Here is a 17,801-nt window from a genome sequence, read left to right on the forward strand (position 1 = left end):
CCGGTTCCGACGTTTTATTATTACCTGATCCGGATTGTTAACTAAGGAAGCCGGTACCTTCTATTCCAGTCCAGGTCATGGTGGGCGAAGGGCGTGGCCTAGTGTTGAAGGGGCGGGGCTTCCGGCCCTTGTCTCCTCCCCCCCGCTCTCTGCCCTGGTGGACCAGCAGCTCCTCCAGTTGTCCCGGTGTGATGAGCGGACCGAGCGGACACGGGGAGGCTGCGGTGCTGCTGAGGCCGGGGAGCGCCGCGTCCCCTCCCCCATGAGCGCAGAGGCAGAGCTGCAGCTGGAAGCGGTCATCCAGGTGCGCCTTAACTTCTGCTTTCTGATTGGTCCCTTTAAAACCCCCGTCGCTATAGCGCCCTCCCGCGCTTTGATTGAGAACTGCAGAGCAGCTGCTGCTCGCGCTGTTTTGTTATTGTTGTTCCTTTGCCTCTCTGCCTTCCCCATTGCAGCACAAAAACAAGACTCCTTTAATAGTTAAATGATTGTGGCAACTTAGCTCCTAAAAGCTAAAAAGATGCAAGATAGGGCTGCAGTGAAACCTGGATCCGGCGAAACATAGTGCAATATCTGGAGGTTTGCACGCAGAACCACCTATTTAGACCAGAGAACTGGGGGATTGAGAGATCGTGTGTGTTTGGGGCACTATTTACAAGATATTATCCTGCTTGAATGCACCTAGGCCACGTTATTATCTAGTGACCCACTTTTTAGTCTGCCACAATTCTTAGTTTATCCGAGATCTCAGGTGCTGAATATGGGTAGAGAAGGTGCCAGGGATCTTTTAATACTCTGAAGACAAACAAAACCTCAGTTTTAAAATGATCCATGGGTCTGGCCAGTAACTCGCTGTTTTCTGGCACCTTGCAGAGGGGTTCTGTTCAGAACAGGCGTACAATTTATTTATTGCATTTGTATCCCACATTTTCCCACTTCTTTGCAGGCTCAATGTGGCTTACAATACATCATGAATAGTGGAAAATACATGAGAAGTACACATTTAGTATTATAGGAGGAACTTGGGTAACATGATAATGCTAAAACATGGTATTAGAATAACAAGCAGATATTATTGTAGGACAATTCTGGGTATAAGTGTGAGGGGTTCACATTTGTTGGTCTTTGTGGTATATCTTGTTAAAGAGATGGGTCTTCAGTATTTTGCGGAAGTTAGTTAATTCATAGATCGTTTTTAAGTTGCGTGGTAGCACGTTCCAGAATTGTATGCTCAAGTAGGAAAAGGTGGACACGTGTTAGTTTGTATTTTAGACCTTTGCAATTGGGGAAATGAAGATTAAGGAATGTGCGGGATGATTTTTTAGCATTCCTGGGTGGTATGGCTATCAGGTTTGACATGTAGGCTGAGGCATCTCCGTGGATGATTTTGTGAACTAGAGTACATATTTTGAACGTGATTCGTTCTTTAAGAGGGAGCCAGTGTAGCTTTTCTCTTAGGGGTGTAGCACTTTCATATTTTGTCTTGCCGAATATGAGTCTAGCTGCCGTGTTCTGAGCTGTCTGAAGTTTCTTGATTATTTGTTCTTTGCAGCCAGCATAGAGTGCGTTGCAATAGTCTAAGTGGCTAAGTACCAATGATTGTACCAGGTTTCGGAAGACGGTCCTTGGGAAGAAAGGTCTTACTCCTTTTTAATTTCCACATTGAGTAGAACATCTTCTTGGTTGTGTTTTTCACGTGGTTCTCAAGTGTGAGGTGTCGATCAATGGTGACTCGAAGAATCTTTAGGGTTTCTGAGATTGGAAGATTCTGTTTTGGTATGTTAATGGTGGTGAATTTGTTCGTGTTATGTTGAGAGGTGAGTATTAGGCATTGGGTTTTTTCTGCATTGAGTTTTTTCTGCATTGAGTTTCAGTTGGAATGCATCCGCCCATGAATGCATGATATGTAGACAATGAAGTTCCCCTCCAGGTTCTGTACCCGTCCATCACCCGAGAACTGACTTGCCTTGGACATCTGAGTTAAAATCCAAAGTGAGTGCGATTTTACTATCAGCTATCCATTGCGCATGGGGGTGGAAATCCCCAAATTACAGCCTCAGGTATAGGAATATAACTTTTTTTTTTTTTTGGGGGGGGGGGGGGAATCGGTTGGTGGAGAAGAGGGGTAGCAGGAAGAGAACAATCAGCTTGTTTAAGACAGGTAGACATGATGTTCTTTCTAGTAAGAATGGGATTAAATCTTAACCTCCAGAGACAAAAACATTATTATAATATTGAACAGAAAATGCTTTCTGTTGGGCCCGTGTAACACAGACCCAAATATGTGGCATGGGAAACTTCTAGGGTTGCATTTTTCTTTCATAGTTCTTTTTTGTAGTCCGGCAAGCTCATGCCCTTTGATTAATTCTTGTGTTGGTCTAGTGAATGGTGTTGCATCACAGCATATTATAAAAAATAGCAATCTCTTGGAGGTTTATTGTTCTACAAGGAATGTAACATGTTCAATATTTTGAGGTGTTAAGCGTGTTAAACTCACAATAAAAACTTTAAAGTGAAAAAAATATATCAATCTCTCTTGAGAAGGTGAATTACATGCCTTTTATGCAGAAAGGTACAGAGAGTGAGACATGTTAGACTCCTGTCTGAAACATATTTTATTTATTAGGATTTATTTACTGTCGTTTTGAAGGAATTCACTGAAGGCAGTGTACAGGAAGAATAAGTAAAATATAGGCAATAGACAATTACAGCAATAAAAATATTCAAATAACAATTCAAGGTATGGTGTAGTATGCTACATTACAATGTCAACACAATACACAGCAAAACATTTTAATAGCATAGGGTGTAAGCAAAGATGAAATATATAGATAAGATAGAGTAACGAGCATTAGAAAATAAGGAGACTAAAGAAGGTTGCACTTGAAGTCAGAAGGGAGCATGAATATAATCCCAGCTAGGATAGGAATGGAGGGAAGAATTGGAGCAATTTGTTAGGAAGTGAGATGTCAGATTTCATGTAGTCTGTTCAGGCACAATTAATAATTTTATTGGATTTATTAACCACTTTTATGCAGAAGCATAACAATAGTGAAATGACCAAATATAAACATAAATACAGTCAATGAGGTAATTTTGGAGATGGCAGATTGAATCCTAGTAGTAAGACTCTGATGATACAGTATCAGAAGTATACACTTTTAACAGCACTGTAAATCAATTATCAGGCTCATTTTCAAAAGAGATAGATGTCCAAAAAGTGACATGTCAGCATTTGGATGTTTATCTTATAGAAACATCCAAATCAGTATTATCAAAACCTCTTTTTGGACGTCTTTCTCTGAAATCCGTCAGAAGGACGTCCAATCTCAAGGGGACGTGCTTAAGGCAGGACTTGGGTGTTCCTAAGACATGGACATCTTTCAGCAATAATGGAACAAAACAAAGACGTGCAAGACTAAAACTTAAACGTTTTGAGCTAGACCTGTTTTTATAACAAATAGCTGCAGTGGGAATTGAACCCACTTTCCCAGGATCAAAGTCTGCTGCACTAACCACTAGGCTACTCCTCTACTCCACACAAGAGGTGCCCCAGTTGACCACTGGAGGGATTCAGGGATCACCTCCCCTTCCCCAAATCACAAAACATTTTTCCAAACAGCACTTTCAAAAGGAAAAGATAGACTTTTTTTTGTAGAAAATGACCTTTCCTGGTCTGATTTTAGACATTTTACAAAAAACGTCCAAATTCACACTTAGATGTTATATCCAAAAATGCCCCTTGAGCATTTGACTTGCCCAAAGTCACAAGGAGCAGCACTGGGAATTGAACCCATGTTACCAGGATCAAAGCCTGCTGCACTAACCAATAAACCTCTGTTTTGGACATCTTACATTTGGATGTCTTTGTGTTTGAAAATGGCTGAAAGTCAAAGATGTCCAAATTTAAGGACATCCTTGGATTTGGATGTCTTCAACGGTATTTTTGAAACGAAAGATGGATGTCCATCTTTTTTTGAAAATACGGTTTTCCCCGCCTCTGGATTTGGATGTTTTACAAAGACGTCCAAATCCAAACTTAGACGTTTCTTTTGAAAATGCCTCTCTGTATAACAGAAATATGATAAATGTCAGTACAATACAAACGATACCATAATAGACAACATGGAAGAACATTGGTATTGTGCTGACATTGTGAATATCAATGAAACACCTAATAAGATGGATGTGAACATTAAAATAACATAGCTATGATGCTAATGAAACATCTTAATAGGTAGCTGAGGGGGCAAATGCAGTTGAGATATATAGACAGGACAAGATGGGTAGTACAGAGTTCTTCGGGATTTAGCTTGTATTCATATATTTATAAGGAGCAAGGACAAGAAGACCAGGCTCAAAGGTAAGGGACTGTAGAGGACTCTGTTGGGGTTCTCCTTGTCAATTTAGAGAGAGAGATTTTACCTAGCAACAGGCAGTGATGTATTTAGAGTGGGTTTCTGAAGTCCCTTGTCTGTGAAATTAATAAAGAATGAGTGGAGTGGAACTGTTAATAAGAAATGATCACGCTTCACTTAGATGCCAGTAGGTAACAGAAGTCATAACATAAGAACGCAGCAATGACGTACTAAGACCGAAGGTTCATCAAGCCCAGTATCCTGTTTGCAAGTTTGTTTCATGGTTAATTTCAACAGTGGCCAATCCAAGTCACAAGTACCTGGCAAGATTACAAAAGAGTAAAACAGATTTTATACCGCTCATCCAAGGAAAAGGAGTGGATTTTCCAGGTCCATTTTAATAATGGCTTGTGGACTTTTCTTATAGGAACTTCTCCAAATCTTTAACCCCGCTAAGCTAACTGCTTTTACCTCGTTCTCTGGCAACAAATTCCAGAGTTTACTTACACATTAAGTGAAGAAATTTCATTGCAAGCCTCCTAGCTCTAGTTTTGGAAAGAGTAAACAAGCAATTCACCTCTACCCGTTCCACTCCACTTAGTATTTTATATACCTCTATCATATCGCCCCTCAACTGTCTCTTCTACGAGCTGAAGAACCCTAGCCACTTTAGCCTTGTCTCACAGGGAAGTCATCTCATTCTCTATTTTATTTTTATTACATTTGTACCCCGTGCTTTCCCACTCATGGCAGGCTCAATGCGGCAGGCGATGGAGGGTTAAGTGACTTGCCCAGAGTCACAAGGAGCTGCCTGTGCCGGGAATCGAACTCAGTTCCTCGGGACCAAAGTCCACCACCCTAACCACTAGGCCACTCCTCCATCCATCATTGTTGTTGCCCTTTTCTAATTCTGCTATATTTGTTTTGCGATGCAGTGGCTAAAATAGCGCACAGTATTCAAGTTGCAGTTGCACCATGGAGCGATACCAAGGCATAATTTATAATCTCATTTTTGTTCTCCGTTCCTTTCTTAATAACGCCTTTCAATTTTAGTTCCTAAACTATTATTAAGATGGACTTGGGAAAATATACTGCTTTATTCCATGAATTTTCTTTTAATTCTGGGGATCACTAGGTACTTCTGACCTGGATTGGCCACTGTTGAAAACAGGATACTGAGCTTAATGGACCTTTGGTCTATCCCAGGACAGTGATGCTTATGTACTTATGGTACAGTAGATATTTTCCTGTCCATGGACAGCCAAAATAATAAACCAAGCAGTTCTGTAATGTATAAAACAAAAAATCTTGCTGTAGCAAAACAAAAGCTTTCCTATTTTGGGCGCTTCATGTGAAGCAAGCCCTTCGAAAAAGACATCATGTTTAGAATGGTTAGTGGCCACCCAAGAATTCGCTGGATAGATACTATCAAGGAAGATATTGTAATGAACATAGCAGAACTGAAAGAAGCTGTGACTTCATTGCCAGAGAATATAGTAAAGATGGTTAGCTTAACGGGGTTTAAAAAAGGTCTGGCCAGCTTCTACTACTACTACTACTACTATTTAGCATTTCTATAGTGCTACAAGGCATACGCAGCGCTGCACAAACATAGAAGAAAGACAGTCCCTGCTCAAAGAGCTTACAATCTAATAGACAAAAAATAAATAAAGTAAGCAAATCAAATCAATTAATGTGAACGGGAAGGAAGAGAGGAGGGTAGGTGGAGGCGAGTGGTTACAAGTGGTTACTAGTCAAAAGCAATGTTAAAGAGGTGGGCTTTCAGTCTAGATTTAAAGGTGGCCAAGGATGGGGCAAGACGTAGGGGCTCAGGAAGTTTATTCCAGGCGTAGGGTGCAGCGAGACAGAAGGCGCGAAGTCTGGAGTTGGCAGTGGTGGAGAAGGGAACAGATAAGAAGGATTTATCCATGGAGCGGAGTGCACGGGAAGGGGTGTAGGGAAGGACGAGTGTGGAGAGATACTGGGGAGCAGCAGAGTGAATACATTTATAGGTTAGTAGAAGAAGTTTGAACAGGATGCGAAAACGGATAGGGAGCCAGTGAAGGGTCTTGAGGAGAGGGGTAGTATGAGTAAAGCGACCCTGGCGGAAGATGAGACGGGCAGCAGAGTTTTGAACCGACTGGAGAGGGGAGAGGTGACTAAGTGGGAGGCCAGCAAGAAGCAGATTGCAGTAGTCTAGACGAGAGGTGACAAGGGTGTGGATGAGGGTTTTGGTAGAGTGCTCGGAAAGAAAGGGGCGGATTTTACGGATGTTGTAAAGAAAGAAACGACAGGTCTTGGCGGTCTGCTGGATATGAGCAGAGAAGGAGAGAGAAGAGTCAAAGATGACTCCAAGGTTTTGAGCTGAGGAGACAGGGAGAATGAGAGAGCCATCAACAGAAATAGAAAACGGGGGGAGCGGGGAGGTGGGTTTGGGGGGGAAAATGAGAAGCTCGGTTTTGGTCATATTTAATTTCAGGTGGCGTTGAGACATCCAGACAGCAATGTCAGACAAGCACGCTGAAACTTTGGTTTGGATGCAAGGTGAGATATCAGGGGTAGAAAGGTAGATTTGGGAGTCATCAGCATAGAGATGGTAGGAAAAGCCATGGGATGAGATTAATGAACCAAGGGAAGAAGTGTAGATAGAAAAGAGGAGGGGACCAAGAACAGAACCCTGAGGTACGCCGACAGGCAGAGGGATAGAAGTAGAAGAGGATCCACCAGAGTGAACACTAAAGGTGCGGAGGGAGAGGTAGGAAGAGAACCAGGAAAGGACAGAGCCCTGGAATCCAAGTGAGGACAGGGTATCGAGAAGTATGCTGTGATCGACAGTGTCAAAAGCAGCGGAAAGATCAAGAAGAATGAGGATGGAATATTGACCTCTGTATTTAGCCAGTAATAGGTCATTGGAGACTTTAGTAAGCGCAGTTTCGGTTGAGTGGAGAGGGCGAAAACCAGATTGTAATGGGTCAAGAATAGCATGTGAGGAGAGAAAATCAAGGCAGCGGCGGTGAACAGCACGCTCAAGTAATTTGGAGAGAAAAGGAAGGAGGGAGATGGGTCGGTAATTAGAGGGACAAGTAGGGTCAAGTGAAGGCTTCTTAAGGAGAGGTGTGACCACAGCATGTTTAAAGGCAGCAGGGACAGTTGCAGTGGAAAGTGAGAGGTTGAGAATGTGACAGATAAAAGGAAAAAGAGTAGGAGAGATGGCATTAAGAAGGTGGGTAGGAATGGGATCAGAGGAACAGGTGGTACATTTTGAGGAAGAAAGGAGAAGTGTAGTTTCCTCAATAGTAACTTCAGGAAAGGAGGAAAGGGAATGAGGGGAAGGAGAGAGAGGGGGACGGACTAGTGGAGGGAGAGGTGGTGAGGTAGAGAAAGCAAGGTTTATCTTTTGAACCTTGTTGTGAAAGAATTCAGCAAGGGTCTGAGGAGATAATGAAGGGGGAGTTGGGGGAGGGGGCACCTTGAGGAGAGAGTTCAATGTGGTGAAGAGAAGTCGAGGATTAGAGCCAAGAGAGTTGGTCAGTTGGATATAATAATCCTGTTTGGCACGTAAAAGAGCAGATTGGAAGGAGGTCAGCATGAACTTAAAGTGTAAGAAATCAGCAAGGGCCCGAGATTTCCGCCAGAGGCGTTCGGCGGAGCGGGTACAGGAACGTAGGTAGCGGATATTAGAAGTCAGCCAAGGTTGGGGTTTTGTACGCCTTACAGGGCGGGTCATCAAAGGTGCAAGAGTGTCTAAGGCAGAGGAAAGGCAAAGGAAAATTCCATAGACCATTATTAAACTGACTTGGGGAAAATCCACTGTTGTTTCTGGGATAAGCAGCATAAAATGTATTGAACTTTTTCAGGATCTTTCCAGGTAGTTCTGACCTGGATTGGCCACTGTTGGTAACAGGATGCTGAGCTTGATGGACCTTTGGTCTGTCCCAGTGTGGCCATACACCACCGACCCAACATAAATACCTATATTCTGCTACACAGCATAACCAAAGCTCGTAATGGACATTATATAACCTTTCCTTTCCTTGTTCCCCATCATCCCTGAAACACATGTACCTTTAATCAACCACAATATCACCTTGTATTTGTTTCTCTACCGGACTTGGCAAATGCCTTTACAGTACTATGTAAGCCACATTGAGCATGTAAATAGGTGGGAAAATGTGGGATACAAATGCAACAAATAAATAAAATACTTCTGTACTAATTTGCTTTCTTAGCCACCACTGCACACTGAGCAGAGGGTTTCAACGTATCATCGGTGACGATGCCTAAATCTTTTTCCTGGACGGTGACTCATAATGTGAATCTTGCATTACATAGCTATAGTTTGGGTTCCTTTTTCCCACATGTGTCACTTTGCACTTGCTCACATTAAACGTCATCTACCATTTGGATGCTGTCTCCCAGTCTCTAAAGGTCCTCTTGCAATTTTTTATAATCCTCTTGTGATTTAACAACTTTGAACAGTTTTGTGTCATCAGCAAATTTAATCGCCTCACTCATTATGCCTGTTTCTAGATCATTTATAAATACATTAAAAAGCAGCGGTCCCAGCAGACCCCCACTATTTATCCTTCTCTGTTCAGAATACTGACCATTTAACCTTGCTCTCTCTGTTCTATTTTTTAACCAGCTTTTAATTCACAAGAGGGCTCTGCCTCCTATCCCATGGTTTTCTAACTTCCTCAGGAGTCATTCTTGAGATACTTTGTCAAAATCCAAATACACAATATCAACCAGCTCACCTCTGATGGTTCACAAGTAGATTGTTAGGCAAGATTTCCCTTGGCTAAAATCCATGTTGGCTTTGCACCATTAATCCATGCTTGTTTACGTTCAGTAATTTTGTTCTTTATAATAGTCTCCACCATTGTGCCTGACACTGACATCGGGCTCGCCGGTCTATAATTTCCTGGGTCACCTTTGGAACTCTTTTTAAAAATTGGTGTTACTTATTTTTGTTACATTTGTACCCCGCGCTTTCCCCACTTATGGCAGGCTCAATGCAGCTTACATATTATATTCAGGTACTTATTTGTACCTGGGGCAATGGAGGGTTAAGTGACTTGCCCAGAGTCACAAGGAGCTGCCTGTGCCTGCAGTGGGAATCGAACTCAGTTCCCCAGGACCAAAGTCCACCACCTTAACCACTAGGCCACTCCTCCATTATATTGGCCACTCCTCCTTATATTGGCCACCCTCCAATCTTCTGGAACCACTCTTGTTTTTAAAGAAAAATGATGGGGTTCTGTTAGTAAGGTGTGCTAATGGATTGCTAAGAAGCCCATAGGTATAAAATGGGCTTCTTAGCATTTAGCATGCGATAATCATTAGTGCACCTTAACAAAAAAAAACCAAACCTATATATTAGTTCTGCAAGTTCATTTTTTAGGGTGTATACCATCCGGGCCAGGCGAATTGCTACTCTTCAGTTTGACAACTTGCCCCGTTACATCTTCCAGGTTTAGAGATTTATTCCAGTTCTTTTGACTCATCACCAGTGGCACATGTATCTCCTCTACATCTTCCTCAATAAAGACTAAAAGAGTTCATTTAGTCTATCTGCTTTGGCCTTGTCCTCCCTGAGTGCCCCTTTTACCCCTTGGTTATCTAGTGGTCCAGCTGATTCTTTTACCAGCTTCTTGCTTCTAATATGCTTAAAAAAGTTCGTATGTGTTTGCCTCCAAGACGATCTTCTTTTCAAGATCTCTTTGCCTTCCTTATCAGTACTTTTCATTTGAGTTGCCATTTCTTATGTTGCTTCGTATTATCTTCAGTTGGATCCTCCTTCCATTTTCTGAAGGATTTTTTTTTAGCCTCCCTCACTTCACCTTTTAACCATGCTGGCTGTCCTTCTGCCTTTTTTAATATGTGGAATATATCTGATCTGGGCTTCCAGGAGGATATTTATGAAAAACATCCACGCCTGATGTAAAGTTTGACCTTTGCAGCTGCTCCTCTGTTTTTTTTTTTTTTTAACTTTTTTCTTTGTACTGTTTTTCCCATATTATCATAGTCCCCTTTTTGAAAATTAAATGCCAAATTTGGGGGCATTTCTCATGTTAGGGATTGGAGGTGGATGGAGAGGAGGTGAGCTGTGTGATTGTTTTAGTCTGTCATGGGATGCTACAGGTTAACACAATTAAATATTTCATATAAGACAGCTTGAATATAAGCCTTGCTGTCCTCGGAGAATACCTGCTACAGGTAAGTAACTTCACTTTCCCCATGTTTGGACATTTAAAACAACCTTGCACCAGAGGCAGACCAGCAAAAGGCGTGAGCTGAAGCACTTTTCAACAATATTTCTAGGTGTAATTTGGTTTAATGTAATAAGTTGCATTCAGAGTACATTCTGGTGCTTTCAGACTACCTGGATAAAGTAGTATGCTTGCTGTGTTGATGCACTTTAAAGGAAACAAAAACAAACGAAAAAATACAAAGAACATAAGAGTAGCCATACCGGGTCAGACCAATGGTCCATCTAACCCAGTATCCTGTTTTCCAAACAGGTGGCCAATCCAGGTCACAAGTACTTGTCAGAAACCCAAATCGTGGCAACACTCCATATTACAAATCCCAGGGCAAGTAGTTGCTTCCCATGCCTGTCTCAATAACAGACTATGAACTTTTCCTCCAGGAATTTGTCCAAACCATTTTTAAACCCAGATATGCTACCCACTGTTACCACATCCTCCGGCAAAAAGTTCCAGAGCTTAACTATTCGTTGAGTGAAAAAATATTTCCTCCTATTTGTTTTAAAAGTATTTCCATGTAACTTCCTCCAGTATCCCCTAGTCTTTGTACTTTTGGAATGAGTAAAAAAAAAATCGATTTACTTCTACTCATTCTACACCTCTCAGGATTTTGTAGACCACAATCATATCTCCCCTCATCCGTTTCTTTTCGAGGCTGAAGAGCCCTAACCTCTTTAGCCTTTCCTCATATGAGAGGAGTTCCATCCCCTTTATCATTTTGATTGCTGCTCTTTGAACCTTTTCAGATACTGCTATATTTTTTTCTGAGATACGGCGACCAGAACGGAATGCAATCCTCAAGGTGTGGCTGCACCATGGAGTGATACAAGGCATTATAGTATTTTTGGTCTTATTCACTGTCCCTTTCCTAATAATTACTAGAATCCTGTTTGTTTTTTTGGCTGCCGCCGCACACTGAGCAGAAGATTTCTTCTTGTTGTAGATGATACCTTTTTTTATTGGACAAAATTAATACATTCAACTAGCTTTTGAAGGCCAAAACCACCTTCCTCAAGTACTGTCCTGAGTTGAAGAAGCAGGTTTAGCCTTTGCAAACTAGGCGGAAAATGTATTAAGCAACTCCAATGAAAAAGATTTGTCTGGTTACCTTTAGGGGGTAACTAGCCCATCTTACCTTTTAAGTTTGCTGTCCTGCTGTCTGGTCATTTTATTCAGACATGTTAACTGGTTAAGGATGGGAAAGGGTGAGGAGTTATGATCAACTGGATACTGTTGATATTTTGTGCTGATTAAAGATAACTGCTTAAGTCTGGTTGGGAAAAAAGCTGTGGTAAAGGTAACTGGGTAAAGATACCCAGTAAATCTTAAGTGTCTATTCAAAGCTGCTGGTTAATATGTGGCTGAAGATAATGGGAAGTCTCCTGGCTGACTATTGGCCCCTTTGTGAATGGCCTGATAGTATCAGATGTGCATTCCACCATGTGTGACCTCTCACAATCTTCCCCTTCACAGGAAAAAGTTGCTGCACTAAGTGGGAAACAATACACAGCAAATTTGTATTGGGATGTCAAGCAAGCTTGAATGCTTTTCCCTTACTAGCTATGAGGAATGTTATTATGCTTTTAGCATGTCAGATATGTATTCTTCATTTCTAAAACAACCTTGATAAGCTTAAAGACACCTTTCTTGCATGTTAAATGCACTAGTGTTAGTTTACTTAATTGTTAATTCCTTAGCGTCCCTCCGGACCGGACCAGGATTGGACTAATGGGTTGTGTACGCCTACCAGCAGGTGGAGACTGAGAAAATTCTAAGACTAGAGAGCCAATGAGAGCCCTGACCATGTGACCCCAGTATTTTCTAAGTCTCCAAATTGTTAATTCTTTTATATAGGGGCTTGTCTGTATAATTAGTATTAGACTTCTCTGAATTATTCTATTTATTTACCATGAATTAGGAACTAACCCCTATTCTTGGTGCTATTTAATACTAAAATTAAAAGAGGGCAGAGTAGCTGCCTGCCTCTACTTGTTCAGCATCCTTCTCCATCCTAGTAGTTCAAATAACAGACTCCTTGGACTGAGATGTTGGCAGAAGAAGAAACCCATAAGAGCCTGTGGATCTAGTTGAAGAGGAGCCAGGTCTAGCTTTCTCAATGTTACTTAACTGGAGTTTTCTCTTTTGCTATCAGAAACTGGAAAGTAGTGTTCTGGCCTCCACCGCAGAGAAGAACCTGACCATCCGTGGTACCGCTGAGGACTCGCCACCCACCCGGCTTCCTGTCAGGATCCGACAGATAGTCACAGAGAACCTGACGGAGCAGAGTAGCCCAGGTATGGAGTAGAGCAGTGCAGGTCTTGGTTGCAGTGGCAGGTCTCGCTCAGCCGTTATTGTGGCATTTTCTGTCTTGAAGGGAAATGTGGTAGCACTGGGATACATCTGGTGTAATTAGAGCACCAGGACCTCTTTATACATGTCCCAAAGCTTGGGGAAACTGTGCAGGAGGTTTGGGGCATTCTGGGATACTTTGGAACCTCATGGGACATGCAGCCTAGCAGAAAAGAACAACCATGTTACAGATAAAAGCATTGTTTGTGGTAGGCATTCTTCCTCCTAGTTCAAATGACCAGAAATCTGCACATGAGAGTGTGATGTGTGTGGCTGTGCTTCCTGGTCATATAATTCCACTAGTTCTTTCCTTCTTACCACAGCTGGCTCTTAAGGGGCTTGCATGTCTTGAGTTCCACACAAGGGAGTTTTTTTTTTTTTTTTAGCTAGGGAATAGACTCTACATCGGTGTACCGCACAGTAATTGTGAACAGATATATTTTCTTATTTTACAATGTCCATGAGCTAGCTAATGTCTGCAAAACAGCAACTTCCATATCATCAAGCTGATCAATCCATAGACTGGTGGGTTGTGTCCATCTACCAGCAGGTGGAGATAGAGAGCAAACTTTTGCCTCCCTATATGTGGTCATGTGCTGCCGGAAACTCCCCAGTATGTTCTCTATCTCAGCAGGTGGTGGTCACACACAGCAGCAGCTCTGGCTAGGCCTCCAAGCCTAATCCTTAGGTTTTGTTGAGGCCTGGGGTTGAGGGCTCTTTTGAGCAAGTGCAACCTGGTGGTGCCAGGTCCCTCCTTTTCTCCCCCCTCCCGCTGGCTCCGTTTAAAAAAAAAAAAAAAAATATATATTTTTAAACGTCTTTAAAGGCGTTTAATTCGACGTTTCTTTAAACGTTCATTGCAGCTACTCACTGGGACACCAGTTCGTTACAGCTCGGAGCGGCAAGCAGGTAATTTTACCTTTTTATAGCGGGCAGGGGGTTCCCCGATTCTTCTCCTCGTGGCAATGGCGTCGGAGGGCGAGGGCGCAAAGGGTCGCTCCCCGGATCGCTGGAGCGCTTCTAGAGGGGATGCGGGGGTTTTACAACCTGATTCGCCCTTGATGGGTGATAGTTTAGTGACCGATGAATGTCCCGGTCGTTCCTCCGGCGTGGCGGTTTTTTCCCGCCATAAACGCCCATCCCCCGCTCCTCGCCTCCGCCATCTTGGCCGGCCACGCGGCTCGGACGGCTTCTTCGGGGCCGCCCTTGAGGTTGGAGACATTAATGCCATGAACGCCCTTAATTTGGGCGACGGCACAAAAGCGGCTAAAGTTAAGCGCCGTTCTTCCCGCGCGGCTCCTTCACGGAGTTTCGCGCCGGACGCCATTTTGGATGCACAGTATGTCTCTCCCCCGCTATTGCGAGCGCCGGTTGAGAGTGCGTCTAGGGCTGTTGCCCAGGCTGCGGAAGTGCACAGTCTGGGGGGTTTCTCCCCCGAGTTTGTTTTGCTGCTGCATCAGGCTTTCCTCATGCAAAACGCTGCCCCTGCTCCCTCTTCTGATAAAGAGGTTGAGGTTCCCAGAGGTAAACGCCCTCGGGTTGATTTCCAGGCCTTGGAGGACTTTTGTCTCCTCCGATGTAGATGAGGGCAGCGTGTCTGAGGTCTCCCAACGATCCTTTGCGGATTCCTTGGAGGAGATAGATCCCCGCTCGGATGGAGCGGATGACCCCTCTGCAGCGCGGCTTTTTAGCCCAGAGGATTTGCCCAACCTGTTGTTACAGGCCATGGACACTTTGAAGATTTCCTCTCCGGAGGACGTCTCTCCCTCAGCCCCTGTTGGCTCTGCCATTATGCTGGGGACGAAGCGCCCGCCTAGAACCTTCCACGTGCATGATGCCATGCACACCTTAATTGCGGCTCAATGGGATGTCCCGGAAACGAGCCTTAAAGTGGCTAGGGCTATGTCCCGCCTCTATCCTTTGGCTGTGAGTGAACGTGAGGCCTATCTGTGGCCTACCGTGGATTCTTTAATCACTGCGGTGACTAAGAAAACGGCGTTGCCGGTGGAAGGTGGCACGGCCCTAAAGGACGCCCAAGACAGAAGATTGGAGGCGGCCTTAAGGTCGTCCTTGGAGGCAGCTGCTTTAAGTTTGCAGGCCTCAGTTTGCGGCTCCTATGTGGCCAGGGCGTGCCGGACTATGGTGCAGCGGGCTTCCCCCTCGGATCATTCCTTGAGGGCTGATTGGCCGGCCCTGGAATCGGGCTTAGCCTATTTGGCAGACTTGCTGTATGATGTCTGGAGAGCCTCAGCTAAAGGCATGGCTCAGACAGTCTCTGCGCGGCGGTGGCTTTGGCTGAAACATTGGTCTGCTGACCACGCCTCTAAATCCCGCCTGGCTAGATTGCCTTTTAAAGGCAAGCTGCTCTTTGGGGTCGAGCTGGACAAAATCGTGACCGATCTCGGCACGTCTAAGGGCAAGAAATTACCAGAGGTCAGGGCTCGGGTTAGTACTCGTCCCGATACCTCCATACCGCCCGGGCAAGTCGGGTTCCTCTGCCCCCTCTTCCTTCAAGAGGAATTTCTCCCCCAAGCAGCATTCCTTTCGCAGAGACCGCCGTCCCGGAGGTGCTCCCTCCGGTCCTCCCCCAGGGTCTCGTACCCAATGACGGGGCCTTGGTCCACGCCCCAGTGCAGATTGGAGGACGGCTGTCCTCGTTTCTGGGCGAGTGGACCACTATAACTTCAGACGCGTGGGTGCTGGAAGTCATCAGAGACGGCTACAAGCTAGAGTTCTGCCAACCCTTAATAGACGGGTTTGTACTCTCTCCCTGCAAGTCTCCGGTCAAGCTGTGGTAGTGCAGCAGACCTTGGACAACCTGATCCGCCTGGGTGCGGTCGTTCCGGTGCCAAAAATCAGATTGGCAAGGGACGTTACTCCATTTACTTTGTGGTTCCAAAGAAAGGAGGTTCTGTCCGGCCTATCCTCGACCTCAAAGGGGTCAATCGGGCCTGGAAAGTGAGGCACTTTCGCATGGAGACTCTCCGCTCTGTTATAGCGGCAGTGAAGGCAGGAGAGTTCTTGGCTTCCTTGGAAATCAAGGAAGCGTACCTGCATATTCCCATCTGGCCTCCTCTCCAACGCTTTCTGCGTTTTACAGTCCTGAGACGACACTTCCAGTTCAGAGCCCTCCCTTTCGGGTTGGCTACTGCTCCGCGGACCTTTTCCAAAGTAATGGGGGTCATAGCGGCCTTCCTGCTAAAGGAAGGAGTACAAGTCCATCCTTATCTGGACGACTGGTTGATCCGAGCCCCCTCTTATGCAGAGTGCGGCAAAGCTATGGACCGGGTAGTTGCTCTTTTGAGCTCCCTGGGATGGATCATCAACTGGAAGAAGAGCCAGCTGCGCCCGACTCAGTCCCTGGTGTATCTGGGAGTTCGATTCGACACCCAAGTGGGCAGAGTGTTCCTGCCAGACAATCGGATTGTCAAGCTTCAGGCTCAGGTGGGACTAGTTCCTAGTAGCCTCTCCTATTCGGGCTTGGGACTACGTGCAGCTGTTGGGCTCTATGACGGCCACGATGGAAGTAGTGCCCTGGGCCAGGGCTCATATGAGACCACTACAGCTATCTCTGCTGCTGCGCTGGACTCCGATGTCGGAGGATTATGCTGTGCGCCTTCCCGTGGACCCAGCAGTGCGCAAGGCGCTGAGCTGGTGGACGCAGACAGACAAGTTGTCTGCAGGATTGCCTCTGGTGACCCCGGAGTGGATGGTCGTCACGACAGACGCCTCTTTGATGGGCTGGGGAGCCCACTGCTTGGGAAGGACAGCGCAGGGGCTCTAGTCTCCTGCAGAGGCAAGTGGTCTATCAACCTCCTGGAACTCAGAGCCATTCGCTTGGTGTTATTGGAGTTCATCCCGGTACTCGTGTTGAAGCCTGTACGGGTCCTGTCGGACAATGCCACGGCTGTGGCCTATATCAACCGCCAGGGAGGTACCAGAGCGCCCCTCTAGCCAAGGAGGCTATGAGTCTTTGCCAGTGGGCGGAAGCGAACCTGGAGCAGCTTTCAGCGGCCCACATTGCCGGAGTCATGAATGTCAAGGCGGACTTTCTCAGTCGCCATACCTTGGAGCCCGGAGAGTGGCAACTATCTGCTCAGGCGTTCTTGGACATCACGAAGCGCTGGGGCCAGCCGAGCCTAGATCTGATGGCGTCATCGGCCAATGGCCAAGTGCCGCGCTTTTTCAGCAGAGGACGGGACCCTCGATCCCTGGGAGTAGATGCTCTTCTCCAACAGTGGCCGACACAAGAGCTCCTCTATGTGTTCCCGCCCTGGCCCATGTTGGGCAGGGTGCTAGACCGGGTGGCAAAGCATCCCGGCAGGGTAATCCTGGTGGGTCCGGATTGGCCCAGACGTCCCTGGTATGCGGACTTGTTCAGGCTCTCAGTCGACGATCCTCTGCGGCTGTCAGGGGAGCAGGGCCTGTTACATCAGGGTCCCGTGGTGATGGAGGATCCCTCTCCCTTTGGTCTTACGGCCTGGCTATTGAGCGGCAGCGTCTGAGGAAGAAGGGCTTCTCAGACAAGGTCATCGCCACTATGCTGAGAGCGAGGAAGCGCTCTACTTCTACTGCTTACGCCAGGGTTTGGCGTATCTTTGCAGCATGGTGTGAAGCAGGCTCACTTTCTCCCTTCACTGCTCCAATTTCTTCAGTGTTGGCGTTCCTGCAAGAAGGTCTGGAGAAAGGCCTGTCGCTCAGTTCCCTTAAAGTCCAGGTAGCGGCTCTGGCTTGCTTCAGGGGCCGCCTGAAGGGTGCTTCCCTGGCTTCGCAGCCAGATGTGGTGCGCTTTCTCAAGGGAGTTAATCACCTGCGCCCTCCTCTG

The 17,801-nt window shown here is 45.5% G+C and overlaps 1 protein-coding gene across 1 annotated transcript in view; it reads left to right on the plus strand.

The window, feature by feature from the left end:
• Positions 1–202: 202 nt before the first annotated feature.
• The window catches only part of CROCC (ciliary rootlet coiled-coil, rootletin), a 198,438-nt gene continuing 180,839 nt past the window's right edge, over positions 203–17,801 (plus strand). Inside the window, exons 1-2 of the mRNA XM_030222563.1 lie at positions 203–304; positions 12,780–12,921. Coding sequence (XP_030078423.1) covers positions 263–304; positions 12,780–12,921 — 184 coding nt within the window. The 5' untranslated portion in view covers positions 203–262. The remainder of the gene's footprint in view (positions 305–12,779; positions 12,922–17,801) is intronic.

The sequence above is a fragment of the Microcaecilia unicolor genome, chromosome 13, assembly GCF_901765095.1.
Source record: "Microcaecilia unicolor chromosome 13, aMicUni1.1, whole genome shotgun sequence".
Classification (NCBI taxonomy): Eukaryota; Metazoa; Chordata; class Amphibia; order Gymnophiona; family Siphonopidae; genus Microcaecilia; species Microcaecilia unicolor.